The sequence below is a fragment of the Oncorhynchus mykiss genome, chromosome Y (assembly GCF_013265735.2).
Source record: "Oncorhynchus mykiss isolate Arlee chromosome Y, USDA_OmykA_1.1, whole genome shotgun sequence".
NCBI classification, from domain to species: domain Eukaryota; kingdom Metazoa; phylum Chordata; class Actinopteri; order Salmoniformes; family Salmonidae; genus Oncorhynchus; species Oncorhynchus mykiss.
This window is the reverse complement of record NC_048593.1, coordinates 32,570,917-32,585,694: the sequence shown is the minus strand read 5'-3', so window position 1 is coordinate 32,585,694 and position 14,778 is coordinate 32,570,917. Positions and strand designations below refer to the sequence as shown.

General features: G+C 40.4%; 1 protein-coding gene across 3 annotated transcripts; it reads right to left on the bottom strand.

Moving 5' to 3' along the window:
- Positions 1 to 10,545: 10,545 nt before the first annotated feature.
- gtf3aa (general transcription factor IIIAa) lies at positions 10,546 to 13,853 on the bottom strand. Of its 3 annotated transcripts, none has more exons than XM_036967961.1 (10): positions 13,640 to 13,853; positions 13,005 to 13,105; positions 12,820 to 12,925; positions 12,605 to 12,696; positions 12,304 to 12,386; positions 12,120 to 12,203; positions 11,763 to 11,992; positions 11,523 to 11,573; positions 11,213 to 11,324; positions 10,546 to 10,801 (listed from the first exon to the last, which is right to left on the bottom strand). In XM_036967961.1, the coding sequence occupies exons 1-10, from the start codon at positions 13,754 to 13,756 to the stop codon at positions 10,605 to 10,607; spliced, it is 1,173 nt and encodes a 390-aa protein (XP_036823856.1). In that variant the 5' UTR covers positions 13,757 to 13,853; the 3' UTR covers positions 10,546 to 10,604. The 3 variants fall into 3 exon arrangements, with proteins under 3 accessions (XP_036823856.1, XP_036823857.1, XP_036823858.1); XM_036967962.1 differs by having other exon boundaries at positions 12,304 to 12,377; positions 13,640 to 13,849; XM_036967963.1 differs by lacking the exon at positions 10,546 to 10,801 and having other exon boundaries at positions 11,094 to 11,324; positions 13,640 to 13,850.
- Between the last annotated feature and the right edge of the window lie 925 nt (positions 13,854 to 14,778).

The following is a 14,778-nucleotide window of genomic DNA, read 5'->3' as shown; positions in this document are numbered from 1 at the left end:
CAAAAGCATGGATTAATTTTTCTGCATCATTTTTGGACAGAAAGTTTCTGATTTTTGCAATGTTACGTAGATGGAAAAAAGCTGTCCTTGAAATGGTCTTGATATGTTCTTCAAAAGAGAGATCAGAGTCCAGAGTAACGCCGAGGTCCTTCACAGTTTTATTTGAGACGACTGTACAACCATTAAGATTAATTGTCAGATTCAACAGAATATCTCTTTGTTTCTTGGGACCTAGAACAAGCATCTCTGTTTTGTCCGAGTTTAAAAGTAGAAAGTTTGCAGCCATCCACTTCCTTATGTCTGAAACACACGTGTCCAAACCTTTGACTGGTTCTGTATGTGTATGTCATTGATATGTAAGTCTATGTCAAATATGCGTGAGGGATTATAAACGAGTGAAAACAGGTGGTACAAAACATTATGCTCACCTTCATATCTCTCGCTTCCTCCTTCCCTCCCTCCCTCCCTCCCTCTCCTACTCTAATTTTCACATTATCCCTGTAGCGTTCTCCCCCTCACTCTAACATTATGTCTGTCCCTCTCTGGATCATGTAGCTTGTGTTAATTAAACCCTCTTTCAGATCATTCCCTTGTTCAAGTGGATTCAGTGCAGCACCCATTAGGCAGCAAGCTCTGTTTTCTGCATTTCCAAATGTACCTCAACATTTATTAAAGTGACATTTATCCAGTAATTGCCTGCCTCGGCGTGACTCCCTTTTCCCGGACCACCTGCCCAAAGACACCTCCAACTATTTCCCAGCATGCTACAGGGTAATTATACCTTTCACACCCTGTACACTGAGAGCCTGGTAATTGCGTTAACATCATGATGATCATTATGTAAAAATAACTGCTAATGAAGCATTAGCCTTGATTTTATTTGAATGAAAAACACCTAGAAAACACACCGAAGTGACAATGTCAGGAGAATATTTTTTTCTGAAAAAACACCCTGGAGGTTTTTAACAGTGCAGGAGTTTTGCTGAGACAAATTTCAACCTCTAACTAGTGGTATGGATATATGAAGTTGATAAACTGTAATGCAAATGCAAATGCAAATTCATATATCTTGTTACATTTTGTTGTGGTGCGGTGGTGCTAAATAGAAGGACCATTTGAGTAACTATAAAGTCAAAATAACTATTGTGGTAAGTGACAATAGTTTCTGAAATTGGTTCATTTTATGGCTCATAAATTCACATCTGGACACTTGTTTTGTCAGTTTTCTACAAAACATTGAGGTATATGATGATTTGTAACATTTCCCAAGACAATTTGTCTCAACCACAATTGTTTGAAGCTTATTTATATTTGCTTAAGAAGTGACTGTTTAATTTGTAATAGATTGCTCAAGTAGATCACAATGCAGAACCATCTGAACATGTTGAGTATGGTGTAAATCATCATACACATTAAATCATATAGTACAAGAGGGCAGTTTGTCTGAATTTATTGTGTTACATGAATACATAGGACAGGCTAGTGGATTAAAATACTTGTACCAAGTTTGAATATCACGCAAATAATGTAAATAATATCTGAACTTAAATTCCATCTCTGATAAATCCTAAATTTCTTGTGTAATTAAACTACCTGTATAAATTAACAGTATATACAGTAGAATGTAATTTGAAACAGAATTTGGACAAAATGTAGAATATACAATATTCCTATTACTGTCATTGCTATTTTTGAAGTAGCCTACAAGTGGGTTGTCTAATCAGGGTTATTGATAAGTACAATGTAACAATGCATCATAACAATAATTGTTACAATGTACTTTCAAGCGTAGCCTAATAACAGCTATGTAAACTAACTGCTTTTTGGAGTTTCCTTTCAATATAATATACGTACTTTACATTTTTATTTTAACTTCATTTTCACAGGGAGTCATTCTGAGACCATGGTCTCTTTTTCTGATGAGCCCTGTATACACATCAATAATAAATTAGTTCATTGTGTTTGTTCTGTACCTGCAGATACAGTACATAGCTTACATGTAGCATAGCAGCACAGAAGAACAAGAGAGTGACTACGGCATAATATAAATGATTTTCTAAATCATTAGCCTACATCATTACTTAGAATAAGAATTTTACAGTAGTAATAGACTATAGGTTTTATACTGAAATGTATACTTAAAAATAAATATTAAGACATTGTTGACCTGTTTCATGTGGCTTCAAACCTTCTCAACTTCTGATCACTAAACATACAATAAAATATAAATGATTATGGAATTGATAGACGCAAGTGAGAATAGTCTAGTTCTTAAACGAATCTGTTGAATGGTGGATTATTAGGGCGACAAAGGGAATAATTTGATTGAAAAGTGAATAAAAAATGCCAATCAAGAAGGACATAACAATCATTACCATTTACTGTAGCCTAAGCTATAGAGACCTATAAATGTTTTTTACAATGTATGAATGAATTGAGACATGAATTGCAAGAGAGGGGTGGGGGTGTTATGCTACGTTTCATTTGATCAGCAACTCATTCAGTTGCTAGACAGCACCACAGCCTGGCTACATCTCTGTATATTTGCAGAAACATGGTTGAAGGTTTGTCCTTGGAAAAACCAGCCTCACCCATAGAAGGCCAATGGGATGACGACCAAAAGAAAGATGTAAAAGAAACATTGTGTTGAATTGTTACAGTCTCTTTTGAGGGGATACAGAAAAGTTCCCTTGTGGTAACTTACCTTTTTGTTGGGGTGTCGCCGCAACGCAGGGTGCCAGAATTTGTGCGCTAATTAGGAAATGAGGAAGCTCGCGTTCTCCACCATGAATGCTCTTTCGGGGAGCGCATCTTTCTTTCCAGTCAGTCAACCGTGTACAATCATCCACCTGCTACTCGCAAACGACGCACTTTTTTTGTTCAGATTCCCCTTTAAAGAATTATATTTAAATAGGCCTCTCTTTAACATTGGCAGTTAGTACCCCCACGTTTCTCTACATTTTGACCATTGCCCAGCTTGCTGAATGGTTGAGCTCAATCATTATGTTGTTTAGCTGCCCAGACACCACAGCACTGCAAACAGCCTATATGCAATTGGCCTCCTATTATGTTACTCATCATAAAATGCTTATAGGCTCCTAATAAGTTTCACACTGTTACCAGACTTAGAGGTCTATACAAATTCACGGTTTGGTTTGTAGAAAGGATATACAACTTTGGAGATTGAGGCCTCAAATGATCATTGTGAAACCGGGTAGGCAAACCCGAGAAGTGTTTACTTATAAATATACAAAAAGTGCAATGTAGCTTATTTCCAACACCCCTTGCCCTACAGGCTACACACTCACACTCACCCCCCACCCCCACACACATAAGTAACACAGCATTGAGTGACAGAGACATTTCGCTCTGTCAGAGGTCTCTTTTTTTAACTTTGAGTCTTTTTTTGTGTTTTCTGTAACAAATGAAGCCCCAAAGCTTTCTCAAGCGCTGCCTCTATTCTCCTCTCTCACGACCCACCAACGAGCACTCGCTTTCTTATCCTCAAACCGGGCTATAACATAGCAACCGCCTCCCTTGCAACCTCTGACCTATGCTTTTTTGCATTTCCTGCAGCTAAAACATTGAGAAGCAGCCTAAGTGAAGGGGGTGCACCTGTGGCTGGGCAGGTGACACTGCGTGCGCCTTCGAGAGACGGGTCTCCAAGACGTTGCTCCGCTCTCTGACATTGAGGTTAAAGCCATTGAAGAAAGCGAAGATTAGACTCTCTTTGTACCAGGCAGCGTTAAACAAATTAATCTATTGCTGCTCATCTGACTGTAAAATCTCTCGATTTACTATTTCTATAGACCAAGGCCTGGGCAGGGGATAACCCCACACCGCAGAGCCCACTGAACATCTCGAAAACTTTGCTGACAATGAGTCTATCACTGCAGACTTCAAGTATGTGTCAGAAATTACAATCCAGATCATTACCCAGTGGAATTTTAAGGAAGAAAATATAGGCTAATTTAGCAAATAGGCTGACAATGTTTGCAAACATCCAAAGCAATATAAACAAAAACATGACCGCCTCCTCCTTTCAAAGTGCTCTCCTCTGAGAGCTATAGAAAAGCACCTTTGTTTATCAGTCAGCTTTTTTCCCTCACTAAGCTCTAGCAGAGTACATTAAACACATAAAAGGGACTCTTTAAATAAAGGCCCCACTGAACATATCAAGTTCCTATGACTAAATAAATTAAGAACACATGGAGAAAAAAAAGTAAGGATATAAAATAGATAGTAGGGTATTGATAAACATGAGCATATAACATCAATTTGGCTAAATATAAAGGCTAAAATGTAGTGCTTATGAAAGAAAGTGCAAAACAAAGACTGGCAGAGTAGGGTATTGACGGGTCAAACTGTGTCAACCCGAGTTACGTTCAGATGAGCGAGCGAAAGCTGACCCGTGCGCGCACTACGCTTGCACTGGTCTGTTTTAAAGACCCCGCTTTTATTTCAGTTCCTTTATGTCATTATATCTTCGATTGTCTGCCAAATGAATGGAATTTATTTAAAATATATGCCATGTCAATGAGATTTGTTCTTTCGTTTGAAAGACCAATTGCCTTCAAATGACTAGGCCTATTCAAAATCAAACGTAGATGTGGAATCACAAGGTTTGCTTAGAATACCATTTGATAACTATTAGTCTAGCCCATGATCAGGCTAATATAAACAGCAGCTGTAGCCTAGTCTATAGTACCCCAATGCCAGTGGCATATCCATTATTAATTATAGCCCAAGTTTAGCTATCAACATAATAAGAAAGTGCTGCAACGACGTCTAATAAAGAAAACTACAAAATGAATACAGAAAGATCATCATTCATTCTGCGACAATGTCATCATGCTGCGCCAAAAACCGTTAAGGAGACAGGACCCCATTTTCATTCAGTATGGAAAAGAAAGCCTCTCGTAAGGCAATGCGAAAACGTATTTAAAATAATATACAATATAAAAGCTACTTTAAAAAAAACTTATTTGTTCCTGTTGTTCGATCTGGAAGCTGATTGTCTCGTGCCTACGCTCTATGTATTCGTACAGGCTGCTAATTCTCCCTGTCAAACGTTGTTAGCTAGCTGTAGCTAGCCAGACTTCCATGTTTGTCAACTATGAGAGTTGTCGATGGACCTTCACGTGCATTTTCTGGCTTGTAAACATATCTTCTAGACAGCTTATTTATTGTGGCAATATGCCTAGTAACCTGTTCACGATTGTAAACCACTCTGTGTTCTGCCCAGAATGCTTGTCTGAGGTGGTCTCTGTCATGCACCTAGAGGGGTCCTGGAGAATAGCCTCTGGGTCTGGACTCCTATCATACAATGGAAATGTGTAACTGCACCGTTGTCTTGGATGGTCTCCACTGTCCACCACAGTGGATGAAGCTGGAGAAGGGCAGGTGCCTAACAAGAAGAAGCAGGATCCCCGAGCCCGTGCCATTGGCATCTTGGCCGGAAGATCCACCAGCGCCACCTGCAGGTGATTAGTGAGACAGGACAGAACATGGTTACCATGCATCGAGTTGATGTCCTCAGACTGATGGACGAGAATGGGCTAAAACTGGTGCCTCAACGAAAACAAAAGATCCACGCGTCTAATGACTGGCAAACATATCCACGAGGAGCCGCTCAAACTCGGTGAGAAACAGAAAGCCAAGACAGGTGTGTAATATTTAGCATATACAACCACTGTTTCACACCAGACACATGTACATCGCTACCTTGCACACAATGGTTGTATCCGAATTCTCTAAAATAAATGCCTTTTCTCCTATAAGAGCGATATTATTATTTTTTTTTATACCTTTATTTCAACAAGAAACACAGACTGAGACCAATGTCTCTTTTACAGCTGGGCCCTCCGTATACATGTTTACACATACAGTTTAGGTACAATGATTAAGAAATTACACAAGACAAACAAAACGATCACAGATAACACACAAAAATACAGCAACAGATTACATTTACACATAGGTTATTCCCCTAACAGCACAAGAACTTGCATTACCCGAAACAGTTACAAGCAATACAAAAATACAAATCCTCCAATAAATATTTAAATTGGGCAAGCGGGACAAGAGTCTCAAGTTTAAGTTTAGTCTACAGGCTATTCCATAGGCAAGGAGCATAACAGGAAAAGGCAGCCATACCCAACTCTGTGGAAATCGCAAGGGGCTCAAGTGTAATCCATGCTTGAGACCTGGTTTTAGGAATTCTAATTCTAATATTGATGAGTGATGATAAATAATGTAGTTTATTCAGAAGTGCTTTATAGACAAACATGAGAGCATGTTGTTCTCATCTCACGGACGGTGAAGTCCAACCCACATTTTGATATAAAACACAGTGGTGTATATACTACAAAGCAGGTTCAATGAGTTAGTCAGCTGTGTTCTGAAATAACGATTTTTTTGGAAAGGTAAGCTTGAAATGGGCATGGCCTCTGACTCAACAGCCAAAAGAAAATAGAGTTTAGCTTTCTTAATGAACCCCCAAAAATCCAGTTACTTCTGGTTGTTTATCAAAGTTAGCTGGTTAACTCATTGAACCTGCTTTGTAGTATACCCCTCTGATCTAAAATAAGAACAAAAACTACTACCCATACCGAGGCCCTGTGCAGGTAAAGGAGCTCACCTTTTCCTCTGACATTGGTAACCATGATCTTCTAACCAAGCTGCGGCAGGTCCAGAATTGGCTGGATAAAAAGCACCGTGTCAGAATCACTCTGAGAACAGGATGTATGGAACATGTAAAGCCACTGGTGAGATATCTATTGGGGATTGGTTTACCTTTACCTGTCTGATGCACATCATCTAAAACACTTATCGTATACAGATGATATTCACCATTCTGTTGTTTCAAAGACACTGTAGAGATGACTGAATTGTATGCATAACGACTACTGCAATCTTCATGTACGTCATCTCCCTAACAAGCTCATGGAACTAGAGAACAGGTATCCATTAGTATTGCAACCAATAAACCTCCCATTTCAGACCAAAATGTGTCAACCTGGACAAACCCGATACCTCTTCACTATTCTGTAGTTGAAACCAGCAAAATAGTTAGTTGGTTTTAAGTCTCTTTTTATTGCAAAAATACACATTCAATTCTGTATATGTACAACAACTTTCCTTTGGCAGAACAAAGAGCCTCGTTAGCAACAAACTAGGCTCAGACATGCATAAATAAATAAAAGTGTATTCTTTTGGACAGAAAAAGGAGTGTGCCCTATTGTCTGTACAAGGACTCCATGTTGATTTTCCTGAGATGTGCAAATGCGGAATAAGCCAAATGTTAATGTTGTATTTCTATATGGAACGCTGTTTGGGTCTTCGCGTGTCAAAAAAGATACACGTTAAATAGTGTTTTGACATGTCAAATAAGCTTGTTGACCAATCAGGACCTGAATATGACTGCACGTCACACAATTTAACACGTTCATTAATTTTGTATGTAGTTATTACACATCCATTACACTCAATTGTATTTGACATGTCACAAATGTTCATCAATACGTATGCTCTGATGCTGGTAAAGTTGTCTCGCGCACCTATAGTGCTGGTCATAAAAAAAAAAAAAATCTAGCTAGCTGATGACGCAAACAATGTTCTTCCCCAAAAACATAGCAAAACGACATCTGTTTCAGTATCTACAACTAGGTGTCATCGAAAATAACCCTAATTTATAAAACCGTTCTTATTGATTAATGGTCGTTGAGACCCACCTGTGAAGCTAGCCACAACAAGGATTAGCCACAATAGTGGACTTTGCGGTTAGCCTTCAAAATTAAAGTATGTTATTGACAGTGACGCAAATGAATACAACTTGTATAATTATGCCATAATTGAATAGATCATTATGCACGAGGTTGGAATGTTATATAAAATCAACAAGATACAATTTGACAAATCTTTTGAAATCACACTGGATGTATTAGACTTGCATACTTATTTCACTGTACAGCCTTACCTATGTAGTGTGGATCAATGACATGGGGTATCAGTCTACTCAGTGACACCCAGAGAACATTAGCATTGTAGCTCTTATTGCGAGACAACTGAATTGAGCCACATTTATTGTCAACCTCCTATGTGTATTGAACATTATTCCCTAGGAAAAACAATACTGCATGTATGTTTTGGAGTCTGATTGGGAAACGTTGGGGGAAAAAAATATTGGGTATTGAGTAAACTGATACCCAATTTCATTGATCCCCAATCCTTAGGTAAAGCTCTACAGAGCAATATGAATTTCAATACACACAATAGGCTGACCGAGGAGGTGATTTCAGTCACACGATAAGAGCTACAACGCTAATAGTTGCGTAAACTCTTCAGTTGTGTTATGTGGGTGTCACCGAGTAGACTGATATCCCATTTCATTGCTTCACATTCCAACCTTGTTTAACATTATCTAGTCTAAATATTAGACTAGATATGATTCCACCAATTGTAACCTTCTGCATCACTTTCAGAGGTACTTTTATTTTGAAGGCAAACAGCATATTCCATTATTGTGCCTAATCCTATTGTGGCTAGCTTCACAACACATACCCCGGTCCGGTTGAGCCTTGCTAGCCAGATTAAGCTAGCCAATTAAGTAGTAGCTATTTATTTTCATGAACTTAAGTTCAGTTTCAATAGGCGAACAATTGGATACCGAAGCTTAAACTTACAAGGATTCCTAAATCATTGTTAAGAATAATTTAAATGACTGCAGTTTCTACTGGTCATTGTTTTCAGGCTGGTTGTAATTGGTGCTAGCTAGCTATCCCAGAAGTAGCGGTCGAACAAATAATGCCTTATTACCAACGCGGTACTTGTAAACGCATCGTTCGTGGCCTGCGTGTGCTTGTTTGCAGACTCTTTTTGTACAACTTTGACAGTGCTACTGATAGTAGTGGTGGCACTTGGCTTGCATGTGCAAATAGTAGAATTTAGTTAATTGACGTGTCAAATTAAAATCTTATTTAATGCGTCAAAGTGTTATTTGACATGTACAGTGCCTTGCGAAAGTATTCGGCCCCCTTGAACTTTGCGACCTTTTGCCACATTTCAGGCTTCAAACATAAAGATATAAAACTGTATTTTTTTGTGAAGAATCAACAACAAGTGGGACACAATCATGAAGTGGAACGACATTTATTGGATATTTCAAACTTTTTTAACAAATCAAAAACTGAAAAATTGGGCGTGCAAAATTATTCAGCCCCTTTACTTTCAGTGCAGCAAACTCTCTCCAGAAGTTCAGTGAGGATCTCTGAATGATCCAATGTTGACCTAAAGGACTAATGATGATAAATACAATCCACCTGTGTGTAATCAATTCTCCGTATAAATGCACCTACACTGTGATAGTCTCAGAGGTCCGTTAAAAGCGCAGAGAGCATCATGAAGAACAAGGAACACACCAGGCAGGTCCGAGATACTGTTGTGAAGAAGTTTAAAGCCGGATTTGGATACAAAAAGATTTCCCAAGCTTTAAACATCCCAAGGAGCACTGTGCAAGCGATAATATTGAAATGGAAGGAGTATCAGACCACTGCAAATCTACCAAGACCTGGCCGTCCCTCTAAACTTTCAGCTCATACAAGGAGAAGACTGATCAGAGATGCAGCCAAGAGGCCCATGATCACTCTGGATGAACTGCAGAGATCTACAGCTGAGGTGGGAGACTCTGTCCATAGGACAACAATCAGTCGAATATTGCACAAATCTGGCCTTTATGGAAGAGTGGCAAGAAGAAAGCAATTTCTTAAAGATATCCATAAAAAGTGTTGTTTAAAGTTTGCCACAAGCCACCTGGGAGACACACCAAACATGTGGAAGAAGGTGCTCTGGTCAGATGAAACCAAAATGTAACTTTTTGGCAACAATGCAAAACGTTATGTTTGGCGTAAAAGCAACACAGCTCATCACACTGAACACACCATCCCCACTGTCAAACATGGTGGTGGCAGCATCATGGTTTGGGCCTGCTTTTCTTCAGCAGGGACAGGGAAGATTGTTAAAATTGATGGGAAGATGGATGGAGCCAAATACAGGACCATTCTGGAAGAAAACCTGATGGAGTCTGCAAAAGACCTGAGACTGGGACGGAGATTTGTCTTCCAACAAGACAATGATCCAAAACATAAAGCAAAATCTACAATGGAATGGTTCAAAAATAAACATATCCAGGTGTTAGAATGGCCAAGTCAAAGTCCAGACCTGAATCCAATCGAGAATCTGTGGAAAGAACTGAAAACTGCTGTTCACAAATGCTCCCCATCCAACCTCACTGAGTTCGAGCTGTTTTGCAAGGAGGAATGGGAAAAAATGTCAGTCTCTCGATGTGCAAAACTGATAGAGACATACCCCAAGCGACTTACAGCTGTAATCGCAGCAAAAGGTGGCGCTACAAAGTATTAACTTAAGGGGGCTGAATAATTTTGCACGCCCAATTTTTCAGTTTTTGATTTGTTAAAAAAGTTTGAAATATCCAATAAATGTCGTTCCACTTCATGATTGTGTCCCACTTGTTGTTGATTCTTCACAAAAAAATACAGTTTTATATCTTTGTTTGAAGCCTGAAATGTGGCAAAAGGTCGCAAAGTTCAAGGGGGCCGAATACTTTCGCAAGGCACTGTATCTTTTTTGACACGCAAAGACCCAAATGCATTCCATACTTTTATGGTTTTGACGGCAGGACACAACCCTGGAGCAGATAGTGCAACAGAGGTGCTGACGGGAATTCTTTCCAAACCCAAAGTCATCCAATATGGCAGAGCTGCCATGTGCATCCTGTGTCCACCTGAGAAGGAAGTCAAAGAAATGAACAGTTGCCGCAGCACCATCCTGATACCAGCTCACAGCCCACCATGCCCAACACGTCACCTACAGCTCTCCCAACAGACCTCACAGCACTTAACTTAATACAATCAAACGGAACAGTTGTGCGTGTAAACTCATGAGCTCAAGTACAAATTAAATATCTACGCACAGTGAACTAAACTAGCGAATGCAATATCATGTTTTTATGAGGGGGGGTTGTCTGGAGTAAATTTACTCTAATTGGCACTGAAAGTAATACTGCCATATGGCAAAATCCGGTCAGATGGTCACAGTTTGATTTCTTAACCAGAGTTGCAAAAGACTGTGTCCTGAAGAAGGGATACCAGGGTAATAGGCTCTGATCCAACAGTGTTCGTTTGCTCTGACTGACCCCTTGCAATGGATTCTGATTGCAAAGCTGCATGGGGCTTTGGACGACTGTTATTCTTGGGCTTGTAACCACTCAGCCTGGAAACCAGGGATCGCTTGGGTCGGGGTTTCTTCTGCAAACATGAAAAATTGATCGTTAGCTAATACAGGGCTGAAACACTAACAGTTACAAATCAATAAACAATAACATGTATTAACCATTTTGATAGGATGTGAGGAACAGCACAAAATGTAAGGTAAAGTATTGGCTACAAGAAGTGTGTTCAAACAAAATGAACGTATACAAGCATACATGGCATGCCTATTCTAACCTGTTTCTTCCTTTCTGGATCGTGGACAACACTGTGGCGTTGTAAGCTTTGCTGCGAAAGAGAGTTTTCTATTACAGGGAACATAGGTCCATATATCCATGTCATCACTGACATTTTCATGTTAGGAAAATTTGTGAGGACAACTCTCCCATACAATTGACCTTCAGATACAGAAGCTGACTAATAAGAGTGAGGTGAATCTGGTAGCAACACAACAAGACTCTGGTCAGGTATCCATACCTTCATGGCAAAGGTCTTTCCACAGCCTTCATGGGGGCAGGTGTAAGGCCGTAGCTCCTCATGGAAAGAGCCGATGTGGCTTTGCAGGTTGAATGGCGTAGTGAAGGACCTCTGGCACCCCTCCCTGGGACAGATAAACACCTGGCGCTCCTCTGCGTGGACACGCTGGTGCTGCTTCAGGAACCAGGTGTCGCGAAACACCTTGTTGCACTCATTACACTGAAAAAGGGCTGGAGACATAAACAATCACCTTGCAGTGACCTTCATTGACCTCTGAGACATACATTGTTGTAATTGTTTTTGTACACATACTATTCTGAAAGCAATGTGTCAATCGTAAGGTGTGAGACAGCATACCTCTGTGTACGTCTCTCCTATGGTTAGTATACTCAGTCCAGGTCTTTCCGATGAAAGAACAGCCATCTTTTTCACAGGGGTAGCCTGTGTGTGAGAGAAAAACAACATTTTAGCAGTTAGTCTCCTACAGGGCTCAGTGTCACTCCCAGACAATCAAGCTGCAGGATCAGGAGATAAATCTTACCTCTGTGCACCTTCTCGTGAAGCCGTAGTTTGTTGGGGAAAGTGAATTGTTTCTCGCAGCCCTCAAAGGTACAGCTATAAAGCCAGTGAGCGAGAAAGACAAAGGCAGAAGTGTTGTTCTCTAGACCAAAGCTAGGAGTGCTAGGCATGTTTTGTACTGGGTTACAATCTCCTGGATATTTAGTTCACAGGGCTCAAATCTTTCATATTTAAAATTAATTTACATTCGCTCCAGGACATCTGTTTTCAACCAACAACATGGGGTAATAACATTGGCATAACAAACAACTTAATTTACTCACTGAAAGGGAGGTAGTTTGGTGTGCTGCTGGCACTCATGTGACTTGAGCTGATTGTTCTTCCTGAACACTTTCCCACATCCCTCAAAGCTACACTATAAACACGGAAGAGTAAAACAATTATGGCAGCAATGCAAATTACACACCTGTTAGCTAAGTACTGCATTTCATAATACCGTGGCTGACTAAAACCAATAAATGTAGTCAGATTAACTCACCACATATTCATACAGTTTCTCCTCATCATGGTTGTGTTTGCGATTAACATGTTTCTTCAAATTGTAATTTGTGGTGAAGGCCTCTGTGCATCCATCTACTGTACATCTGTCAACAAACAGAACACCACTTGTAGCCAATTTGTCTGGAATGTCCGCACTCGCTGGCTAAATAACACAAATACTACCTAAAGGGTCTCTCTCCACTGTGGCTCAACTGGTGCCGAGCTAGGTGGTACTTGTCGCAGAATGACTTGTCACAGCCGTCATGTTCACACACAAATGGTTTCTGTAGAATACAGAAAAAATGGAAGCATTTGTAGATGAAAAAAAATCGTGGCGGAATTAAATGCACAACGTGGGATATTTCCTGTTCAATTGCCATTACAATAAATACCCATTGATTCTTGAAGAACAAGAAAACATAGGCAGCTAGTTTTGTACTAAGCTTGGTTTAGTCTCATCTGAGCGAGAAAAAACGTATTACTCTGGTGTTTGTTTTATATCGCCATCGAAGTCTGTATAACGTTTCACAACGTCGATCTCAGAGACTGCCAGTCCTTGCATTCACAGCATAGTCTATCAGTTTGAGACTGGTTTAATTCTCCCAAGAGCTTTATCAAACCACGTAGCGGGACTGCAGTTGTGCTGAGGCACGAACTCGGGCTTTAACTACCCAGCATTACATCAAAACCTATTTTGGCAGCGGAATCGCCTAACTACAGACCAAATACAGGGAATACAAAAATTAACTTGCCGGTGTCCGTGGCATGTCTCAAAATGTTGCTAACTAGCGGTTAGCTGACCAGTAAGCTGTACTCACCAGCCCCGTGTGCTTGCAAATATGAGCATCTAGTTTCCATGCTTTGTTGTACGATGCATGACAGTCAGAGAATGAACATATAAAACTTTTGCGCGGTACTTGCTGACTTAATTCCATTATAATAATAAAAAGCGAGGACTACAGTGTTGCGTTGACCCACACGCGTGCGGCGTTGACAGGAAGAAGACCTTACGCCGCTACCATGTTGGCTCTAAAGAGGGGGGTTGTAAAATTAAGAAAACTAAATTCTATTCCAGTCACCAATCGCGTCAGTAAAGTGTATATTTTTGTTAAAAATTGTAATACTACGTCGAAACGGACACGTTGTTTCTGTGTTTTGTCGACACATTTGGGTATTTTTCTTTCGACGTTTAAAATAGGCTGACCCAGCATGCCATTGCACTTGTTTTGGCAGACGGAGTGCCCCGTTTCTGACTCCGGCATTCTCGGCGCCTGTGGAGACGGGAATCCTATGCGGAGTGAGTTGTTCAGTATTGAACGCTTTCTAAACAAATTGTTGAGACAAAAATGTATATTGAAAAATTTATATTGATATATATATTTATATTGAGACCAATGATGTAAACACATTTTATGTTTTTGTGTACATCATTGGTCTAAGAGTAGGAAGTAGACAAGAGACACCCCAGTGAGCACCCTCTGACACCGACGTCCATGGACGTTGAAAAGACGTTCAGCCCGCCCGCCCTGGCCTTGATTTCAAGTCCACAGATGTCGTTATCCGGTCCGGACCGGCCTTGATTTCAACATGGAATCATCAACTGAAGCTAGTTAGCTTACTAGCTACCAGCTATCAGTCAGCTAACCACTGCTAGCGGTCATCAGCTAACCTTTAGCTCTGAAAGCTCTCGCCAGTTCGTACAACGCGTTTCAAACCAGAGCATATCGGACCTATTTTTCCTTCCATAGCCCCGTATTCCTACCGCAAACTCTGAACCTTTTCATCTGGATCATCGCAGCTAGCTAACCACAACCCGGGTTGACTACTCCTGGATAGCTAGCCCATGCTAGACCCATCTCCCAGCGACGTCCCCTGAAGGCCCATTCTGCTAACCGCGGCCTGCTAGCTATCTAGAGCATATTGGACTGTTAGCTGATCCATCGGCCAGTTTCTTGGA